We start from the raw sequence: 16,305 nt of genomic DNA on the forward strand, positions 1-16,305 counted from the left end.
TACTAATTTTGCTTTCAATCTACTCCCATTTCAAGCATAATGTTCTTCATTCTTCTTCTGCTCAGAATTTATGATTGGAATTTGACTCTCAAATTATTCAAAGAGTGGAGTTGAGTTTTAAAAGGCAATGGAGACAATGAAAAAAAAAGCAGATATAGCTCAAAGCTAGCAGAATGGTACCGATACTGAAAATTCAATGAAACGAATCAAGAAATGGCTCCATTATCCAGGGGTCCCTGAGAGGAGAGTTTACAACTCAGAAGCAGGAAAAATTAGCGAGAGAGGTTTATTTGCAATTTGCATAGACTCCTCTGCTTTGTGAAATTTAGTATAATTGAAATGTGCTGTAATTTTCAGGAACATTAATGAATTGATATTAGGTTGTCTATAGCTTGTAATTAATGTGCTTCGAGATAAAGATGGCAGTAATGATGTTTTAAATATCCTAGTGCTCATTGGATTTCATTTTTACAGGCAATTTGCAACTCCCCTGAGTAAAATTCATATTCAATTACAGAGACTGATAAATGGGCTTTCCCCCCACTCCTCGAACACTACAAAGCATTAATAGTACTTTCTGATGGCCACTTTCTTGTAGGGAGCAAAATTTATAGCTACATTTCTTTCAAAGCTTCAGCAGCATCTCCTTCTGGCAGCTCTTTATATGTTTTCTTCCACCTCTTTGACTTCAGAAGACACGACCTTGCCGTCCACTACTTCTTGCACTACTGTCTTGATCTTCCTGGTTTTCTTTATATCTGAATTTAGATTTAAACATAAAATGTTAATTCAGACACATGACTCTGCTGGTTTATAATATTCAACTTTAAATTATTATTATTTTGTATGTATTTTCTTTTAGAAAAAGTTAAACCTATTCTCTTTCTTAAATGGTCTTAAGTTTGTTTTATAAATAAATGCAGAAAATGTGCCACTCTCCCCCAATTTAAACATTTTCTACTCTTCCCACCCCAAAGAGAAATAGACAATATTGAATTAAGCAAACTGCAACTTTCATCTTATTTTTCCTTTTCACGATCTCAGAATGTCTCAGGACAGCAATAGTATGGGCCAAGAAAATCACCCTGTCACAGGGAGTGTGACAATTCCCCACATGGAGGTGTCTTTATCTGACGTGCCTGATTTTCAGAATCCCTATGGTAATATCCACTCACTTGAGAGCTGGTCTCCCTGTACTTTTCACCAGCGGTAGATAAGAAGTGGTAAGCTACGGAGTGAGCATTCAGTCTTACAGGAAATGTGTCAAAATTAGAACACTTACCTCTCTCCTCCAGGTGGCTTGACCGGTAATCTGCAATTCTGTTTTTTTTTTTTTTAAGAAAAGAAAAACAGAAAAAAGTGTTATTGCCATTTTGAAAGTGAAGCATTGTCTCACCTTTTTTGTTTCAAAACAAAGTCTGAGTGATGTGTGTGTTAATGCCATGGTTTATATTTTTTTCCCCTTTATAATGCTTACTACTTCAAACTTGAGCGCCTTACTTTTTAACTTGAAAGATACATAGCTTCAGAAGCGACTCCTCTAATGTAGGCTAGAAGTTTCTGTAATTAAAATAAACACAATTACAATGGAAATTTAACTCTTGTTCTCTTGCTGACTTTCTTGGATGTGGTATTGGAAGACAGTTGCCACTGCTGCCCTGAGGAGTCTCAGACTGGTTCCCGCAGGCCTCTGCGGCCTGTTGAATTCATGACCTCTCAGTGAGAATTTAAAAAAATTATTGTGCTTTTGACTTTGTATTAATCAGAAAAATTAACATAAGCATAATCTGTATCATCTGTATAACCATCTCTAACTCAGTCCTATGACACGACCTCAAGTACTAAGGCTGTACTTGGTATTTTTGGGGGTGTGCATAAGTATACCAAAAAGTTTTGGTATATTTTTGTTTTGTTGTTGTTGTTGTTGGGGTGTGTGTGCGTGTCGTTGCTTTTGTGCTAGGCATTGCACTGGTGCTGGGGAATAAGTGACAGGGTTTAATGTGGAAACGTTAAAATAGCACAACATATAGACATTGACACATATCCCCTGATTCTAAGAGCCTTACATTACATCTTCTCCTTCCAGAAGGCGGCGGTATGTTGCAATTTCCTGCTCAAGCCGGGTCTTTATGTCAAGGAGAATACTGTATTCGTTGTTCTGGCGTTCTGCATCAGTCCGAATCTGCATCAGCTGGAACTCTAGGGTGCTTAGCTGTGCCTGGATGGTGGCCAACTTGTCACCATAACGAGCTTTGGTCTCTGCTAGTGTACGCTCCAAAGAGTCTTTCTATGAGCACAAGAAAAAGTGGATGTTTCTTATTTGAGGACTTGATTTAAGAGGTGACTCAATTTTAATTTCTTTTCAGAAGAATTTCTGCAGCTAGTTATTGTAGGCATCATGCATATTTCTAGCTTTATCTCCTACTCTTTCTATCTAGGCAACCTCAGGCAGCTAGCTAGGATCACTAGCTCTTGGGGTTTTTGTTTATTTGTTTTTAGCACTGGGCTCACTGTTTTCTTACTGTGGCATTGTATTATTGTTCTCAATATTTGCTTCCCTCCCCTGCAATTTGTGGTGCCCCTCCAAGTGGAGGAGTAGATTTCCTCATCCCTTTGACACCAGGTTTGGTCATGTGGCTTTCTTTGGCTAACGAAATGCAGGTGAACCTGACAAACGCCTTTTCTGAGGAGAAGCTTTAAGAGCTATCACATGGTCTGGCCATTGCTCTTTTCTTTCTGTGACAGCATGGCATGTCCCAGCTAGGATCTACTCCTTTAGCCTTATCTCATGGAGCAGAAATGTTATTGGAGCAGAGCTGCAGCCAACCCATAATGGATGTAGTGTTGTTGTTTTAAAGCACTATGATTTTAGAGTTGTTATGACAGCATAATTTATCATGAGCTGACTGATTTGCTTAGCCTGGAAGGTCTTTACCCCTTTTCTCCAGCTTAAAAATTCATCTCAAGTTTTCAAATCTAGTTTAAATGCCACTTTTCCCTGTGAAGTCTCCATATCTGCTTTTTCCTCTGCATCCTTGCAGTACATTGCCCTTTTCCTTAATTTCTTTCTGTCTTTTAATTATAATCCATTGTTTGGCCTGTTTCCCTGCCAGTTCTGCAGGGGGAGGGGTTATTTCTTGTAGGTCTTTGCATTTCCAGAGTTCCCAACCTGGGCACTTAGTAAACACACACTACATTGTGAGTTGGAAGTTAGATGTGCTCTACCTTACTGAGATAGGACTGGAGGTCTATCTCCAGGTTCTGGTAGGTGCGTCTCAGCTCCTTTATGCGACCCTCAGTTTCTTTCAACTCTTTAGAGCTCCCGATGACTTCTTGATGCAGAGTTTCAATCTAGACACGTTCCAAAAATGAAAAAATAAATAAGGAAGGAAAGAAAGGAAGGAAGGAAGGAAGAAAATGAGTCCTCTCTTTTTTGTAGGACGGCTTCTTCACATTTACTTACCCTTTAGAATTATGCTCTTACCTGTAGCTCAAACTGCTCTTTAGCCTTCCGAAGGTTCTCCTGGGCCATGGCTTCATACTTCTGCCTCATTTCATCCATGATGGCGCTGAGGTTCAGGCCCGGAGCAGCATCCACCTCTACACTGACAGTGTTGCCCAGCTGTCTGCGTAGGCTGTTCACTTCCTACGAGAGAGAAAATCCCTGATTATAGTCTGAAGCACATTCTCAGATGAGGCTGGGCAGAAAAAACAAAATAAGTCTTCTTCAATTGGGACCGAGTAGAAAAAGAAAGAAAATAATAAACTTAGATAGGGCTTATTATAGTCCAAATATTGCTCTAAGTCATTAACCCTGACAGCAACTTTAGGAAAAGAAGTTAGGGCTTACATCATTATTGTCGTCATCTTCTTCACCATCACCTCCGCCATCCACCCTTCCTCCTCCTCCTCTTTCTCCTCCTTGTTCTTATCAGAGCCATTTTATCATGCCCAATACCACTTCTGAATATTTTCTCACCTCCTGATGTTCTTTTTGGAGGAGAATCAGGTCTTTCTTTAATTCTTCGATTTGAATCTCCAAGTCTGTTTTACGTAGAGTTAGATCATCCAGGACCCTATGGAGGCCTTGGAGATCAGCTTCCACTGTTAGGCGAATCCCTCTCTCAGTCTCATACCTGTGGATTAATTAGTGTGCAGAGATAATTCAGTTCTTCTGAAGCCATTATAGAAGCGATAATCTTAATATAATGAGATGGAGTTTATGTGGTATACAGGGAGATCAATTTCAGTACATGATTGTATCCCCCTTTATACATTCCAAAAATATTTATGAGAACCTTGGAATCAGATAATTTGCTCCATAATATAATCTCTGTGATTTGGCGTGATTGGTAACAAAGCAATCTAAAATAACTCCTAAAAGTTCCTAAATTCTAGAATATATTTTAAAGGAAATAAAAAAGTGTTTTGCTTTAATTAGTGTGTTGTCAAAGTGTTTTCATTATTGATATTAAATGATGGCTAGTTGGAGCTACTTAATGAATGCACACGATCAATTTATTTTTAGTATTTTGTAAACAGATGCATCCAAAGTGAACTATCTTAAAAATTCATGCCTTCTCCTCTATAATCTCATATACTCCCATTTTTATTATAGTAGCACACTTTAAAAAATGATAATGCAATGGAACACTCAGATTCTGACCTAGCAAAATTGAAATTAATGAACACTTACTGCTTTAACCTTCAGATCTACTTTCCCATTTCCTTCTCTTTGATTCCTTGTAGTGTTAAAATGCTAAACTTCTGAATCACAAAAGACTTTTTAGTGCTGATGCATTGCACAATAATGAGGAAGCCCTAGCGTAGAAGCAGTTTATGAGCAACAGCTCTGATCACATGTAGCATGAAATGACTACAAGAGAGTGAACACAATTTGAACTGCTTTGATCATAGTCCTAGTTCTTTGGTTGGCTAGACCGTACTGTAAAACTCTGGCAAATTAGAAAGCATCCAGAGTCACCGCTGGAACTTAAGTCATACACTTGTAGGCACTTGAAGGAACACGGATGGCTCACTTGGAGAATCGCTAAGGGTAGATAGACGGCCCCTTTGGGTAACAGAAGGGCGCTTACGCAGAAGGGCTTGTAAACTGTTTTGTTATTACTTCAAAGGACAGAATTAGGTTCAGTGGGTGAAAAGGTAGATGCCAGGTTACTAAAAAAGAAAGTTCTAGCAACTAGACCACAGCAAGGAAAACAGTAGTAGTTACTGGCAGTGTTCAGTTACACACGGGGTGACAAGATTTTAGGATTGCGGGAGAGAGAAGTCCAGCCCTGAGTGCTGGGCTAGACCAGATAGCTTCTAACACTCTTTAAATTCCAAGATTCTGAAAATATTTAATGGTAGCTCCTTTACCAACAATCATATGTAAAGCCGAGTGTCATGAAGGATTACTAAGAAGAATTTCTTTTCAGGAAGTTCTACCATGGTGTTAAAGAACCTACTTCAGTCTGAAGTCTTCAGCAGCCAGTTTTGCATTATCAATTTGTAGGACACATCGGGCATTTTTCAGTTGAGCATCTTTAATCTGGAAAATACATGAGAAAAAAAATGACTTTTTCAATTTGATAGGAGCCTAAAATGATTGAGTTTATCCTCAGATACAGCCACTATTACATCAAAGATGATGTTCATTTCAAGAATTTCCACGTGAAAATAGAAAGGAAAAATAATGATATGGGTATTTAACATAACAGATTCTTAAAATGCAACTCTAGTCCCCAGGGTTTGGTCAGCTTTCTTGTGACTTTACAAAAGGAGAATTTAATTCAATTGGAGCCATCAACCTTACTGAGTGCCCTGCCTTTGATGTTCCTGCTCAGAACACACCTCTGAGCCTCTCTCACTTGGTGAACACCTTCTCCTCCTCCTCCTCCTCCATGTCTCAGCTTAGACATCTTTGCTTCCAGGAATCCTTCACTGATTTCCTCAAAACAGAACTGGATGAACTGCCTGTGCTCTCATTGCCCTACACAGCCCTCCATGCTGGCATTTTCCCTCTGCATGGGATAAATGTTGCCTTTTTCCATGCCTGTTTCCCCCTAAATCACATTATGTTCACCACCATATTCTCCAGTGCCAGCATGGTGCCAGCACCTGGTTAGTGTCTACTAAATACTGGCTGAATGAATGGGCACTTGCTATGTGGTGGGAGTTGTCCTGGGCACTGGAGCCATCAGGATAAATAAGCCCCTGATCTTCAGAAGCAGTTTCCTAATGGGCGAATTCTCTAAGATGCATGTGGATCAGAAGTCTGCTTGTAGAGCACGTTACAATGACCTATGTCTTTCAGCAGATCCAGTTCTGGAGAGAGCTGCCTTCCTTCATGTACTGAATCTTCCCAGATAAATGGAACAGATGGCTGTGCCTATGTGTTTGGGATGATCCACAATAGCTTCAGAGACATGAATTATGAGACAGGTAGGCGAGAATGGTTGGCTGATTTTGAATTTTTTAGTGGGAATCTGAGAAGAATGACCTGTTGGCAGAAAGGGCAATTTAAACACCTTTGCCTCGGATCCCCATAGTTCCTGAAACCCCAGCGTAACTCCCTGTGGCATCTGAATTAAATCAAACTGATGTCCAATACAATGAAAGAAAAAGAGCCTTGCTGGTAAGTTAGTGGCTTTTGCTCTAAAGGAATATGAAAGCTAAAATAGAAATGAAAACGAAAGGGACACTTTTCTTGATTAGATAAGAATTTTAAAGCAGAGAAAGTGCTTGGTGTCATATCTGAAATTTTCAATTAGGAACGAAGTCTTCTTTTATTCCATGATTGATGAAACAGAGAACCCCACCTTTCTTGGATGACACAGGAGCAGGTTCTGATATGATTGCAATAAATTTGAATTGGGGTAATAGAACATTTTATTACTGTAGCAGTGGTTTCTGAACTGCTTGGTGATGACGATCAGGTTATTGAACAGGACATGTAAAAATCCCTGGATTTTTAAGACCATTAAGACCTAAACCCCTTCCGCCCATTTTCTCCCTGAATCACTTCATCATTGAAATCTGTGTTCCACTATTCTAATACTTGTATTATAACATCTACATAAAACATCAAGTTTTGAAACCCTTGTTGGGAACAAGAGGAAGACATTGAAAAAAGCATTATCGCATTAAAAAATTTTAGCTCTTTTCAGAAAAAATGTTTACTATCCACTTAGCCTGACTTGGTAAACTGTGACAAAAATACAGATTCTAAGACTGGAGGATAAAATTTTCATATTTTGTATCTAATTAGATTTAAAAAATTTTTAAAAAGTATGACTTACAAATCATCCTGTTATGTGGTCAGGTACTCCTGCACTACGGGTAGATGATAGAATATACCATTTTTATAGATGTAGCATTTCAGCCTAATTTGCTTTACAATGTCCATTTGGACCAGCTAGTGTATATGCCCTCCTGATAGACCATGCAGCTAAACAGTGGAGTAGAAAACACAGGCATCATCCCTCACCTGATTTCGCAGGTCTTCGATTTGTTTGTAATACGCACTGTAGTCCCGACTGGCGCTAGGCGCGTTGGTTTCGTACCACTGCCTGATCTGCACTTCGAGGTTCAAGTTGGACTGCTCCAGGGAGCGCACTTTTTCTAGGTAGCTTGCTAGGCGGTCATTTAGGTTCTGCATGGCCATCTTCTCATTGCCGACAAGCAGGTCCCCTCCGGAGAGATCGCCCCCATAGCTCACTACGTGGCGGGAGGTCGAGATGCGAGTGCCGTGGCCTCCAGCCCCTCCATAGACGCTGGGTGCAACCCGGAGGTGCTGCGTGCCGCCCAGTCTATACATGGAGCTGCTTACGCTGAGTGCAGGGCCCCGCGAGGAGGAACTCACGCTTCTGTGGAGGCTTCTGCCAGTGAAATCCATTGGGGATTCTAGGAGGGAGCAGCTGCAGCCTCAGGATGGATGGAGCAGAGTCTGTCTCTCGGTGGTGGATGAGCTGACCTTTTATAGAGTTCACAGGAAAGAAACTCCTCCTCTGTTGACCTCTCACCTAAGAGTTGACACCACAGTCCATCCTGCTTTGCTTTTTTTTTTTCCCTCTTTGTACAGCGATCTGTTTAATTCCATTCCAGAAATTACCACTAGAGGCATTTCTTAGAAGCTTTTCTCAGGGGTGATTTCTTTTTTCAAACAGAGTTAACAAAAGGAAACAGGAAGGTGTATTCTTTTAGCCCTTGCCCCTGCCTTGGCAGATTTTTTTCATTCTAATATACACATAAAGAATATTCGTGATCTATGAATAATTTAGGTTCCTAAAGAGACAGATGTGGGTACATAATGGTAAGTCACACTGGCAATAAAGAACGTTTAAAAAATTTCTTTTTTTATTTATCTTTCTCTTTTTGGCGAGAACATTTAAGTTCTATTCTGTTAGTAAACTTCAATTGTACAATACAGTGTTTTCAACTATAGTCACCATGTTGAAATTAGACCCTCAGACCTTATTCATCTTATAGCCGGAAGTGTGTATCCTTTTACCAATTTCTCCCTATTTCCCCCACCCCTAGCCCCTGGAAACCACTGTTTCTATGAGTTTGACTTTTTTTTTTTTTTAAGATTCCACACATAAGTGATACCATGCAGTATTTGTCTTTTTCTCTCTGGCTTATTTCACTTAGCAAAATGCCCTAAAGTTCCCTCTAAGTTGTTGCAAATGGCAGAATTTCCTTCTTTTTTATGACGGAATAATATTTCATTATATATGTATATACAGTCATGTGTCACTTGATGGGAATACGTTCTGAGAAATGTGTCATTAGGCAATTTTGTCATTGTGTGCACATCAGAGAGTGTATTTACACAAACCCAGATGGTACGATCTGCTATACACCTAAGGCTATGTGGTACTAATCTTATGGGACCACCATTGTATAGGTGGCCCATTGTTGACTGAAACTTCATTACCTAGCACATGATTGTGTGTAAAACGCCTTCTTTATCTATTCATCTGTTGATGGACACTTAGGTTGTTCCCATGCCTTGGATATTGTGAATAATGCTGCAGCGAACATGGGAGAGCAGATATCTCTTCGAGATAGTGATTTCGTGTCCTTTAGCTATATACCCAGAGTGGGATTGCTGGGTCATATGGTAGTTCTATTTTTAATTCTTTGAGGAACCTCCATACTGTTTTCCGTAGTGGCCTCACCAATTTGCATTCCCACCAACAGTGCAGCAGGGTTCCCTTTTCTCCACATCCTCACCAGCGTTTGTTACCTCTTGTCTTTTTGATGATAGCCATTCAAACAGATGTGAGGTGATATCTCATTGTAGTTTTGATTTGCATAAGAACAATGGTCTTCCGAATCTCTGTTTTATGCTTTCTTTTTGGCTTTTAAGTTTATCCTTGTTTAGAGATTATATTTCATAAGACTATTAAAATATTTTATACAAACACAAAACCTTGAATATGTAAAGCAGAAATGAAACATTTATAACATTTGGAGATGTAATTTGGGGAAGTGAATTAAGTGAATTTAGGTGAGTGGTGGATAGGTGATTTTGAAGATTTTTCCTAATTCTAACGTTCTAAGACTAGACAATATATTTACATTTCTCAGTCACTACCTGGCATCAGGTCTTGTTCTGTAGCAACTTAGAATAAACAGCATAGTGCTTTGCACCTGACCTGGTGTGTGGAGGAGTCTCTCTCCGCTGTATACGTCAGCTCAACCCCCACCGTGAGACAGGCCCTGCTCCAACCATCCTGCAGCTGCGGCTGCCCCCTCCTAGGATCCCCAGTGAATTTCGCTGGCAGAAGCTTCCACAGTTGCCTGTCTTCCCTGCAGGTGCACATACTCACAGCAGGAGCAGAGCAGTTCCATGCAGGAAGGGGGAGTGTGCAGTGCCTCGGGGCCACACCCAGCCTCCGTGGTTGGGCTGGAGCCACTGCAGGTGTGTCAACCTCCAGATACTTGCTCAGCCGTGGGTGTGATCTCTCCAGTGGGGATCGGATAAACACTGTTCAGCTGAACAGGATTTATCCATTTACTCTCCCTCATTCAAACTCCCTGGCCCAAAATTTTACACCTCCCCTGAAACATTTAAATTGTTTCCTTAATCAAGTTAAATGGAAGGGATAGGGCAAGTTAGAGCAAACACCTCATTAATTCGCATTCTGCGACTTTAATTGATTGAGGTTTGTATATGATTAAAGCAAGCAAGCGAACAAGCAAAAAACAAAAAAGAAAAACAGAACAAAAAGTATAAAGAAGGCATAGCCAAAATCCCTACGCATTCTGAAGAACTTGCAATTTACTTGATTTAGTGGCCCATTTTTGTTGTTGTTCCACTGAAAATCAATGGCTTTTTAACTTTTGAGTTTGTTTGGGATTTTTTTTTCTTTTTTACAAATATCCTTTTCCTAAAATAAGGTAAGACTATATTACTTCTCTCTTATAAATAGTATGCTTTTAAATAACGCTTTATATGGGACTTTGCTTCAGTTATATTATGAAAGAAAAAATTGCCAGAGAGAGTTAAACCTACTTCGTGCGCTATATGGTTTATGTGTGGACAGGGGAGATTGGCCTTGAGCTAGCATCTGTTGCCAATCTTCCCCTTTTTTCTTTTTTTCTTCCCCAAACCCCAGTACGTAGTTGTATATCCTAGCTGTAAGTCATTCCAGCTCTGCTATGTGGGATGCTGCCACAGCACGGCTTGATGAGCAGTGTGCAGTGTGCAGTGTGTACCCAGGACCGGAACCAGCGAACCCTGGGCCACTGAAGCGGAGCACACAAGCCCAACCACTTGGCCACTGGGCCGGCCCCAACTCTTACTTTTATTTTTATCCATTTGCATATGCATCAGCCCACACCACCTGTGACTGGACATGTCATTAGCAGATCTTGTTATTTATCACAGAACTGTAAAGTTCTTTGCAAATAGATGTCACAGCTAAAATCTACAGTGAAAAATTTTTTATAAACACATGAAGTATTCTTTTACATATGTGTATTCACAAAATTAGTGTATTTTTTGTTGTGGCTTCATGGGGGAGAAGGAGGTTCTTGGATTAAAGTCGTTGGAAAATTGTCTTGTTTACATATACAAGTTTTGCGGTGAGTTAGTTTCTGCTAAGAGTTTCGCACACTAACACACATCATAAAGTGTGTAGAAGCATTATTTAAATCAAAAGTTAGCTTTATAACTAGAAAGGAATATAAGTATAGTTATTAAGCATGATAATTTTTGTTGTCTTTAGCACAATTTTTTCTTGTGGCTGGACCCAATTACGTTTAAGTGAAAGAGTTAAAATCTCATTAAAATGATTAAAATCGTTTTTAATTTTTTGGAGAAATAACTTTGTCTACATGTTATTATACCAATTTTTGGCTAATATTTTTAGGTTTTTGAGATTTCAAATTTAAACTAAAATATGATACAAGAGGGCTATTATGATGGGGTTCAGTCATCCAATCTACTCGTTTGTTGGGGTAGAAAAATTTTTGTTGTGAAGACTCCCACATGTTTATGCAAGGGCAGGAGAATTTTCTGGCTCCTCCATCACATTGAGTTGTATGCTTTGGTAGATTATTATATCTTATGATGTGGCCACAGGAAATCAGGCTAGTATTTCATAGCAATTAATTTTTCTGAATTAGATCTGAGGACTAGATACAGATCCTATTGACTCTTGTTCATGCACAAGTCATGAATTTAGAGCCCATTGATGTTCCAGGCTGTTGGATGACTGCCTCTCTAAGTAAATATTTATTAGACTCCAACTTCCTTGGAACTAATAGGAGGTGCATTTTGACCTCTGAGGTAGACTCTGCTGAGGGCGTTAATGATTAATATTAAGTATGGCCAGTAATTTGGAGTGTTGTCATAAGCCCTGTAGTTTTCAGAGGACTTTCAACTTTTTTCCCCACCATGGACAAGCTGTTGCAGCCCTTATGTGACACATATAGAATCTGCAGTCTCCAGGGGGCTTGTCTTGCCTAGACATCTCAGTTAGGATGTGTTGCTCCCATTGGTTGAGAAGGATGGCATATAGGAACTGTGGGTATTTGTAGGCATTGTGGTTCTAGATGCCACACAAAGTTAAGTCAGAAAAGAACCATGGCCTCTGAGCTTTAAAAACTAGTGTACTTACTGAAATAGTTACAAGTGAAATGATGTGATATCTTCGATTTGCTTCAAAATAATATGGGATGGAGAAGGAGGGTGGGAGTATAGATGAAGGAAGTGTAGCCATGAGTTATTTGTTGAAGCTGGGAAATGGGTATGTGGGGATTTACTATAATATTCTAACTATTCTAGTATTTGTTTGAAAATTTCTGTAATGAGACATTTTAAGATGCTAATGTAGTAAACTTACATTATTGTATTTTCACAGTTAATCTGGCATATTTAGGTTTTGATTTGTACTTATTTGGTAATTCTGCCCTGCTGTGTTTCACTGAGTTGGAAGATTTGCTGTCTCATAGTGGCTTGAACATAGTAGGCACTTGATATTGACTTGCTATATGAGTGATGGCTGAGTGAATGAGTAAAAGTGCTGATGCCCAGCTTCAAGGAGAGAAGAAGCATTTGTCAGTGTGGGGAGGTTCTCCATGCCCATTGACTGCTGATTCTGCTAGTCATGTTAAGAAAGTAAAAGAGTTGTCACCCAGGAGTTCAATGTCATGGAGTATGGCAGACTAGATACCCCTAATGTCCCTACCCAAAACGTTTCCAGTGGAAACAACTAAAGTACATTATCTATCTCTCTATCTTTTCAAACTTATTGCAGACCTACTATGAAAGGAAAGATTTCTCAGAGATCAAAAAGGAAATGGGGGCTGGCCCAGTGGCATAGCAGTCAAGTTTGCATACTTCACTTCGGTGGCCTGGGGTTTGCTGGTTCAGATCTGGGCTACAGACCTATGTGCCATGCTGTGGCAGGCCTCCCACATAAAAGATAAAGGAAGATGGGCATAGATGTTAACTCAGGGCCAATCTTCCTCAAAAAAAAAAAAAGGGAATGGAGGGCTGGCCCTGGTGGCCTAGTAGTTAATTTCGTTGTGCTTTGCTTTGGCAGCCCAGGTTCAGTTCCTGGGTGTGGACATATTCCATTTGTCTGTCAGTGGCCAAGCTAAGGTGACAGCTTACATACAAAAAGAGGAAGATTGGCAGCGGATGTTAGCTCAGGATGAATCTTCCTCAGAAACAAACAAACAAAAAAAAAGGAAATAGAAACAGGAACCTTAGGAGAGAAGCAAGTGGGAAAGCTGTCTTGCACCCTGTGTGTTTCTGCTCAATCATGGAGGTCTTGAGCTTCCCTTATGATGTCTGTAAGATCACAGAAGATAAGATACAGAGTCTAGGGCCTGACTAAAGTGGGAATACTAACAGGGAACATCCACATAAACCTAGTATCTCAAATAACTATGCCTTCAGAGTAAGGATACATGATAAATAAAGTCATCATGCAGAAGGGTACAGTAAGGAAAAATTTCTGTCTCCAACTTGAACTTGGTGCTTGGTGCAGAGGAAACATAAAACTTCCCTGAGAATTTGTGCCACAGCTGACCTGACACAAGTTTGTTGTCTGTATTTACCTGTGTCTGTGTGTCATCTGAAAGTCTTAAGTGTAGTATTTAATTTAAGGTGATCTCTGATCAGTGATACCCTCAGCCAACTGGCATAGGGAGCTCAAATCCTCTCTAAAATAATGCAACTTCAGTCTAGGCTCAAAAAATCCCTTCAGATAAAGTTGTATGGAATGTGAGCATACCAGCACACAGTGGGATTGGACCTACAAAGACTTTAGCTGTGGAATTATTGGAGGGAGAATATAATATACTCACATTCAAGTGTTTTACTAATCAAAGATAAAGTTGAAAATTGGAGCAAGTACTAAGAGATTATAAAACTTACCAAGAAGACATGAAAAATAAGCAAGAAGAAATAAATACTATAATTAAAATTAAAATTTCAGTGGGTGTGTCCAACAATGGATTAAGCAAGGCTAAAGGGAAAATTATTGGACAAAAATATAGCTGTGAAGACATTATCCAGAATGCAGCAAAGTGGCAAAGAGGAGTCAAAAGACGTGAAAGCTAGCAAAGGAGGTCTCAATATTTTTAATCAGAGATCCAGGAGGAGACAAGGGAAAATGAGAAGAGAAGGCATTCAATGAGATAGCATGAAATTTTCCAGAATCATTTAAAGAAACAAGTTTTCAGATTAAGGGAAACTAATGAATTCCAGGAAAAATGAATAGAAAGAAATATCTATACACATCAGAATAGAAAACTAAACAAAGAGAAGATCTTCCAAGCAGGTAGATGGAAAAGAAAGACAATAACAAAGGAATGGTGATTAGACTGACAGCTGACTCCTCAAGAGCAACAATGGACACTGAAACAATACCTTCAATGGGCTGAGAGAAAATAGCTGCCATTCTGGAATTTTCCTACTCTGTGACATTATCTTTGAAGAATGATGGTAAAATAAAGACATATTCAGGACAACAAAAGCTGTTTGCCATTGGCAGACTTTCACTAAAAGCAATCTGAAAGAATGGATTTTAAGCAGAAGGAAGATGATCCCAGATGGAAGATCTGAGATGAAAAGAGGATGATGAACAAATAAAATACTAAATGTGACCAAACCTAAATGAATATTGGCTATAAAATACTATATGTATTCTGAAGGAAAAACAACACAGAAATAAAGCTGGAAGGAGATGAATGGCGTTAAATTGTTCTAAGGTCCTTGACTGTTCAGGAAAGGGGTAAAGATACACATTAACTTTAGACATTGACAAGATGAAATGTATATTACATTTTTAATTTTACAGTTTTGCCCTTCACATGATGAGTAATGGCTTCTACATTGATCTAGAAATAAACCAATGAATCAGCACAGAGAGATCAGAAACATATCTACTGTTGATGGAAACAATTTCGAACTGGTTCAGCCTTACAAGTCAGTGTAGAAAGTAGTGGAGTATTTCCATATTTAAAAAATGGAAACTGTAGTTCTATCTCAGGCAAAATATACATTTAACATACAAAAATAAATTTCAGACTCTCTGAAGATGTGAATGTGAAAGGTAAAAACTATACAAAGTTTAGAAGAAAATACAGAATAATATCTCCAGGAATCAGGGTAAAGGAGTATTTCTTAAATAAGATACGAAAGGTGCAAACTATAAAGTACAAAATTGATACTAATTAAACAATTTTTATTTATTAAATGATATCATAATTATAATGGAAGAAGCCCCACACAGGGAGAAGATATTTATAATACATGCAACTGACAAGGAATTAGTTTCCAGAATATGAAAAGAATGCCTACAAATCAATAATAAGAAGAAAAACCACCCAGTGGGAAAGTGGGCAAAAATACAAATCGCCTTGCACAGAAGAGGTAAGCTGAATGGCCCATTTCATGCCTGCCAAATGGAATAAATTAAAAAGTTGAACAATCCCAATTGTTGTTGAAGGGAATTCTCATCCACTGATAGTGGTTTTGTAAATATGTGCAGATACTTTGGAAAACGTTTGATATAATCTCAAAAAGGTAAACATGCACATACCTATCATCCAGTAGTTCCATTCCTAGGTATATATTCCAGAGAAGCCCCTTCATCTATTTACCCAAAGACATGTACAAGGATATTCACAGAAGGATTTTTCATAATACTAAAACACACACACACACACACAGGAAACTGGAAATGACCCAAATGTTCATCAACAGTAGAATGAATAAATATGTTGACATATATTCATACAATGGAATACTATGCAGCAGATACAAATGGATAAACTACGTTCTTGACATGGATGAATCTTAAAAAGCATAATGTCAAGTGAAAGAAACAAGACACTGAAGAGTATATCCAGGACAATTCCGTTGATATAAAGTACATAAACAGGCAAAAAGACATGATATATGATTAAGAGAGGTACATAGCGATGGGGTGGTGGATTGCAAATGATGGTCACAGATTCACACTGTAAGCACACCCCTTTGCAAGTTCTCTTGGAGTCTGAGGGGCCTCTAGACCATTTCCATTTCTCTAGGCTCCTGATACATTAAATGAAAAAAACCCCAAAATGGGGTAACCAAAATGATCATGTTTAAAGTGTTTTTATTTCCTACATATTACTGTTTTCAACACAAAAATATCATGATACGCTATATTTTTACCAATCACAAGATTTGTAAAAAACACTAACTTATTTTAGTGCACTGTAGGCTGGGACTGGTGCACTAGTCCAGGGCTGGGGTACAGTTTTGACTGGTGGAATGAATATCTTCTTTCAGTCCTA

General features: G+C 39.0%; 1 protein-coding gene across 1 annotated transcript; it reads right to left on the reverse strand.

Annotated features, from left to right (window-relative positions):
- KRT20 (keratin 20) lies at positions 1–7,897 on the reverse strand. Its single transcript, XM_046677157.1, has 8 exons — positions 7,490–7,897; positions 5,469–5,551; positions 3,980–4,136; positions 3,485–3,646; positions 3,226–3,351; positions 2,067–2,287; positions 1,283–1,320; positions 1–758 (listed from the first exon to the last, which is right to left on the reverse strand). Exons 1-8 carry the CDS (start codon positions 7,895–7,897, stop codon positions 661–663), a joined length of 1,293 nt encoding a protein of 430 aa, XP_046533113.1. The 3' UTR covers positions 1–660.
- Positions 7,898–16,305: the final 8,408 nt, after the last annotated feature.

The sequence above is a fragment of the Equus quagga genome, chromosome 11, assembly GCF_021613505.1.
Source record: "Equus quagga isolate Etosha38 chromosome 11, UCLA_HA_Equagga_1.0, whole genome shotgun sequence".
Classification (NCBI taxonomy): domain Eukaryota; kingdom Metazoa; phylum Chordata; class Mammalia; order Perissodactyla; family Equidae; genus Equus; species Equus quagga.